The following is a 7171-nucleotide window of genomic DNA, read 5'->3' as shown; positions in this document are numbered from 1 at the left end:
ATACATTTTTTTTAAAAAAACCTCAAACCTGAAGAAGAGTTGCAAGATTAATAACAAAGAAACTTTTTGTCTGGTGGATCATAAATTGCTTAGTATGCCATTACTCCTAAACACCTGACTTTGCATTTTCTACAAAGAAGTACATCCTCCTACATAACCACTATACAACCAGCAAAATTATCTAATTCTTAGCCTTCATTCAAGATTGTCCCAGGTTTGAATATTGTCATTTGTAACAAAAGGAATCACATTTCGTTTTTATGTCTCTTTAGCTTTCTTCAGTCTGGAACAGTTCCTCTTTCTTTAAGACCTGACACATTTATATTATAGGTCAGTTATTTTGTGGAATGCTCTGCAGTTTGGATTCTAGCTCAGTTTTAGTATTTAGGGAAGACTCATTATGAAATAAATTTTTCCCAACTCTCCTTGATTTAACTTGAATGCACATGCAAATAATGAAAAACCCACAGTAACTATTAGTCACCAAATGAAGAATTTAGAAATAATATTAATTGAACAAAACTCTTATAGATTGAATATAAATGTCATACATAAGTAGACTTTATTCCCTCATTTCAAAGAGTAATATACAATTTTAAGTGTTCAGTTTTCAGACATATTCACAAACGAGAAAGATGAGTTGAACCCAGCTATTGATTTTCTTCTCTTTTATAGCTATTATCTTCCTAAAAAGTTCACCCAGTGTAATGTTGAAGAGTATCATGACTTCCTGAATAGTGGAGGTGGTGCCTGCCTTTTCAACAAACCTTCTAAGGTAATAAGTGTGGTTAATAAGGTTTATAATATTAATTATCAACCTTTATAAAATATTTTATAAATACACATTTTCAACTATTGAATCTTAGAGAGCTTTTCAACTTGCCCTATATGTACATATTCTAGATATGCTATATATCTGAAGATTCAAAGTCAGCTTTAATGTTGGGCATTTTGGGCTATTCTGATGGGAATAGAAAGCAGGTAGAAATAACAGTGTTTGCTGTCTGAAAAATTTCCACTTTCTTTTTATATAGCCAAGTGATGATTCAGGGTTAGTTTACAAAAATGGTTTTATTACTTTTCTTTTTTATTTTCTTGATGCTTATTTTTTTTTTTGGTTAGCTAATCACAACTCATACAGGTAGAACGTGGGGGCATATCCACCCTCATTACTCCATACCACTGCTTTTCTGAATGAGCAGTATGTTAAAATTACAAGTATTTCTCAATATGAAAAGCAAGTCTTTCTAAAGCAGAAATGAAGACGGTCTTGGACTTTGTCACAGGCTTTTACAACTTGCAGTGCATCCTCTGGTTACTGACTAGAAAGAAGGTCTTCCTTCTGCATTTTGAAGACTTTGCATGTTAAAAATAATTGCTTTGTCCTTGTGAATTATGTGAACTGTGAAGTGCTTCTGTGCACCACAGGGATAGGCACCATTGCCTTTGAAATCAATTTAATTTACCTGGTTTAATTTTCTGTTCACTACAGTGAAATTTAGAAATTTCACTGAATTGAATTGAAAAGCGAATTGACAATTTTAAGGCTCTTCAAAAGATTGGAAAGAATATTTGAACGGTGTCACTGCTGCCGTAAATACTAAACAGTTCAAGTCTTTTTACCAAAATAATTGATTATTGTAAACCCAGAGTAAGAGAGTAAGTGGGGTTTTCATTTGGATAAGTTTCCATTTTGACTGTTTTTTATTTGTTATGTTCTGTTTTAACCAAAAATGAAATATAGACAAAAGTTGACTCATTTGTAGAAGAGAGAATATTTAAAATCAAGTGGGTTTTGTTGTTGTATATATTCTTTATTTTGTTTTTTTTTTCCTCTAGTTAGTTATGAAAGTATATGTGTGCATGTGTATGTCCATCTGTTTACTGGTGTGTGTACATTTTCATTTTATGATATGTAGACTTTGATTAGCTTTTGAATTAATATTATGTATCTGGCATATAACAGTTATTTACTAATTTTACCTATCACCATAGGATACATTATATTCAAAAGAGAACAAAATTGATGAAGAGCTAAACAATAAAACAGACCTAAAACATACACTTGGACAGGTCAAAATGTGCTTCAATCTCTGGGGAAAATTTAATTTTAGTTCGCTGCAAAACTATCTTAATAGGAGGAGGTGTATTTTATATTAAGTAGATCAATGGATATACTAATTTTTTGATGCTTTTCTCATTGTCTATGAAATAGTTTCCTGTATCGGAAGGAGATATAGTAATAAAGCATTTTTCACAGATGGCTAAACTTAATCCTCAAAAATTTTCTGATGTAAATGGACAACTATTATTATTATTATTATTATTATTATTATTATTATTATTATTCCTGTTCTAGATATTAAGGTCTCTGAGATGTTAAGTAATTTACCCAAGATAAGTACTTGAGCCAAGATTTTCATCTAGACATCTGACTCCAAATCCCCTGCTTCTGGTTTCAAATGAATTTTCAGGAGAGAGTCTGGCTTGATTTTAGTGAATGGTTAGATCATCTTTAATTTTGATGACATTTACCAGAACCTATGTGGTATGTATGTTATATATATAAATATATAGGTAAACTATATACTATGTATATTAAATATGAAAAGGAAACAGAAGTAGACACTTCTGTTCTAAAGTTCCAAGTTCTGAGCTCATGCTTTCTAGTTTAGGAAAATAAAACTATATTTTAGAATGACTGGCAGGGCAGGTGTATTTGGGTATGGCACTTATGGTCTCTCAAAGTCTTTGATGTTGATTTTTCTATATTTTAGTTCACTTTCTGGTTTTCCTTACAGCTTCTTGATCCTCCTGAGTGTGGCAATGGCTTCATTGAAACTGGAGAGGAGTGTGACTGTGGAACTCCGGCCGTAAGTCTCTGGGTGTTTTGATTATATTTTCAAGGTAATTGAGGGTCATTCCAGGTCCACACACTGAGACGTATGGAGCAAGTGTCATGCCTGGAAATTTTGTAGGATTTGTGGAAGAAAAATTATTGTGAGTTTGTACATTTATTTTAGAAAATATCCTGTTACTTTCAGGAAAGTGACACCATTTTCTGATGTTTTGAAAATGTTTATATTCCTTAGGAATGTGCCCTTGAAGGAGCAGAGTGTTGTAAGAAATGCACCTTGACTCAAGACTCTCAATGCAGTGACGGTCTTTGCTGTAAAAAGTGCAAGGTAAATAAATGTTAATGATCATTTGACAGAAAAAAAAGAACATACTTGATTAAATCATTAAAGCTGGGTACATATAATCTAATAACAAAAATAGTATCTAATACATATTAAATGACTAAGCGCCAGGTGCTTTACAGGATCCTCACAAAGTCTTGTGTGGTGTAGTTGCTTGTTATTATTCCCATCTAACAGATGAGAATACTAAGGCTTGTAGTGGTTAAGTAGTTTGCCCAAGGTCTTACACCAAGTAAGTTGGGGAACTAGGGTCTGAGTCCTGTTAATCTTCAGAGGCTGTCCTTTCCATACTTCCTGTGGAGCATGCACATTAAATGAAACCAGGTGTTACTAATGTTTAAATGATGTTTGCCTTTCTTGGTAAAGCCAAGGAGACTTTCAGTAGATCTTTTCTTGTTGCTCAGCTTGGTGTATCTCTTACATTAGCTGCTGAGGAAGCAAGGGAGTACTTTGAGATGTGATTATACCATGCATATATTATTGGTCCTGAAAGTTTAGAATGCATTTTCACACACTTTATGTTTTTATCCTCCCAGCAGCATCCTCATACCTATCTCCAAATATTTAAGCCTTTACATCAAGACTAACAATTGAGGCTTACTTCCCCTGAAGAAATCTAATTCTTGTTTTCTCATATAAAATCTGGTATAATAGTCTACATTATTTCTATCTGTCTCTCACTTTCCTCTGTACATTTCATGGAGCAGAGCCGGGCACTTAGACAGTAATTGGTATACATTCTCAGTAGATATTTGTTGAGTGAATGAATAAATATGCACAGGACTCTCTTAGTGATAATTTACTGATTAACTTTAATGAGTTAAAGGAGGATGGGATATGAAACTATATAGTGAGTATCTATTGTGTGCCAGAGATTATGCTAAGGACTTCAGTATCATATCTGAATTTCTCAACTCTGGCACTGTTGATATTTTTGGCTGGATAATCCTTTGTTGTAAGGGTATGTCTTGTGCATTGTAGAATATTTAGCAGTATTTCTGCATTCCACCCATTAGGTGCCAGCAGCACCCCTCCTAGGTGGGACAGCCAAAAGTGTCTCCAGACACTGCCAAATGTTCCCTTGCGGGTAAAATCACCCCTGGTTGAGACCACTCTCTGAGATAATGCTCACAAGCACACTTTTGGGATAGGCATTATTGTCTTGATTTTTGTAATTAAATAATCTCAGTCTCAAGGAAGTTAAATAACCTCTACACAGGCTCACTCAGCCAGTAAGGAATAAATGTACAGTTAAACCCCAGATCTGCTCTTAGCAGTTTGTTGTTTCCACTCTACCACTATGTCTCCTGGCAGCTTTTTAAGACAAGCAGACACTGGCAGAGATCTCTGAAAGCACTCTGTAAAAAAGAAGATTAAACCAAATGTGAAAGACATTCTTTGATTTTGGCTACCACCCCTGTTTATTCTGTCAACTTTTTCCACTGCCGTAACAAGAGATCCTGAATCGTTTATCTTAATCCTCAGTGTTTTAAGTCGGCCCATCTATAAAATGTGTTTAATTACACTGTTTCCCTTTGATTTATACAACTAGGCTCCCTGTGATATAATTATTTCAAGGAACAAGTAGAAAAATAATACAATTAAAATACATAAAATAAAATGACATGATTGCTATCCCTCAAAGTAAGTTATAGCTGTATCAGTCAAGAGTCAAGTGAGATCTTCTTTGCCACTTTCTTTACCATCCTCCCCAACTCTCACCTGACACTCTGGACTCCTAGGGCAGCCAGAGGCAGGACAGTGAATGGAGGAGGGAGAATAGAAGAAAAAGACGTGTATCTCTATTTTTTTCTACAGGTATTTACAATAGTGTATCTATAAGCCAGCATTGGCATAGTTTTTCTATAAAGAGCCAGATAGTAAGTAGTTTAGGCTTTGTGGTCATAAAGTTTTTGTTGCAGCTCAGCTTTGCCTTTGAAAGCAGCCACTGAAGATACAGAAACAAATGGGCATAACTGTGTTCCAATAAAATTTTATTTATAAAGATAAGCAGTCAGTGAAGTCTGACCCATGGCCCACAGTTTGCAGACCACTGCTGTTAAAGAGTGCTTGTTTACTTGTTTATTACTTTTCTTCTCCCATTATAATACAAGTCCAGTAGGGCAAGGATTTTGGTTGATTTATATACCGTTGTATCCTAGCACTTAGTTCAAATCCTGCCTCACTATTCTTTCTTTTAGAAGTTCTTGGAACTTCTTGAACATTAATGCACTCCTCTAAACTACCCCAAATTTGCTCATATTTCTACCCTAGATACTCTAAAATCGTCACTTGCCTCAGTCCCAAGGAAGAAGAGAAACATGTGAAATTAAATTTTCTTATTTCTTCATTTTTAACCCACATTAAGATGCAAGTTCTTTATGAGCAGGGTTCTTGTATTTTGTTCTCCATTGAGTTCCCAGTAGTTAGAACAGTGCTTGGCATGTTATTAAATATTTGATGAATGGATGAGTGAATACATATTTTGTTTGGATCTAAAAAAAATACTTGTTGAAATCCAGATCGGGGTTTATAGTGGGCAGTGCATGTTCTAGGAACAGCAGGAGACTCAAATGCCTGTAGGGTTCTGAGCAGCTCGAGAAGATAAAGCTTATCTAGAAAGTGGAGAAAGCAGAATAACATGTGCCTTTGGGTGAGCAGAGACAAAGCATGTAAGGATCCAGCCCTGAATGCTAACATTTTTGAGAGGTAAAAAGAGAAGGATTCAGAAGGGAAGGGGAAGTACTTTTAACTATACATCTCAGGTCTGTTTTGTTTTAATGAGTACTCCTGCAATTCACATTTTTAATCTAATGAAGTTAAACATTTGTGTAATTCTCACACTTGCAAGAAGTGTTTGAGATGATGGAAAACAGAAAAACAAAAATGCCTATACAAAGACATAAATCATAGAAACACTAGAAAATAATAAAAGACCAAGATCTAAATCCATGTAAAAATGAGGCAGGTGAGAAGAAGGGTAGAAGAAACATGGGAGGAAATAGCTTTGTCAGAAAATCTAAGTTTTGTGGTCCAACCCAAAATGAAATTTTTAAATTCTTGGTAGATAAGGCAAAAAAGGATAATGTGATTAAAGTGTCAGTGAGAATGAAGAGTAAAGGGTAAATTCAAAAGCTATTTGTACAGAAAAATTACTAGAACCTGGACTAACTGGTCTGTCTTGTGGAATTTAGATAAAGCTTATGTGTAATGACCATGGAAATTACATCATACACAAGAAACTGTTTCTTAAAACTTAAAAATTTTTTCAGTAACTGTGGTTTTGACAGATTACCATCTTACAGTAGTTTAAGGTATTTCTAGCAAAACAATTTTCACTTTGTTTTTTTCAGATGATATTGTAAGATTTTTTTTTTTCCTCCCTACAGTTTCACACATTGATTTTTGTTCCTTTTAGTTTCAGCCTATGGGCACTGTGTGCCGGGAAGCAGTAAATGATTGTGATATTCGTGAAACATGCTCAGGAAATTCAAGCCAGGTAATTTACAAAATAACTGCTCTATACCTTATGGGAAAAAGTGGGGGTATCTTTAGTGCACTGACCCTCAAAGAGAAGTGTAAATGAACAAGTTGCTCGTGTCTCTTTCACATCATTTCTCTATTTTTTTTTTAGGAATTTAAGTTTCAGTGATTGAAGCTTGAGCAGATGTTGAACATAATTTTGTCTTAATGTTGAACTAACCTCAGACTGCATGCATGCCTTAACTATTTTGTTTTTGTATTAAGTAGGTAGTACAAGGCATTTTCTTTTTGTCTGCTTAGTAAAGGAAGAAACAAAAAAACTCTTTCTCTTCAGCTGATAGAACAAGAAGTCAGTGGAGGCAGGGACTCACAAGCACACTGGATTCTTAGAGAGGACTCTTTTCTTTCTCTTGACTCTTACCTACTACAGCTTTTATCGCCTCAGCCATTTATAGCTGCTCTTGAGTTTTATAGCACTTAGTTATAGA

At 34.5% G+C, this 7171-nt stretch overlaps 1 protein-coding gene across 5 annotated transcripts in view; it reads left to right on the top strand.

Annotated features, from left to right (window-relative positions):
- Positions 1-7171, top strand: part of ADAM22 (ADAM metallopeptidase domain 22) — a 260142-nt gene that overhangs the window by 203402 nt on the left and 49569 nt on the right. For all 5 annotated transcript variants that reach the window (XM_011961759.1, XM_011961758.1, XM_011961757.1 and 2 more), the window contains 4 exons: positions 676-775; positions 2802-2873; positions 3093-3185; positions 6619-6699. In XM_011961759.1, coding sequence (XP_011817149.1) covers positions 676-775; positions 2802-2873; positions 3093-3185; positions 6619-6699 — 346 coding nt within the window. The remainder of the gene's footprint in view (positions 1-675; positions 776-2801; positions 2874-3092; positions 3186-6618; positions 6700-7171) is intronic.

The sequence above is a fragment of the Colobus angolensis genome, unplaced genomic scaffold (assembly GCF_000951035.1).
Source record: "Colobus angolensis palliatus isolate OR3802 unplaced genomic scaffold, Cang.pa_1.0 Scaffold569, whole genome shotgun sequence".
NCBI classification, from domain to species: Eukaryota; Metazoa; Chordata; class Mammalia; order Primates; family Cercopithecidae; genus Colobus; species Colobus angolensis.
Note: the sequence above shows the minus strand (reverse complement) of the source record. Positions and strands in the feature narration are given on the sequence as shown.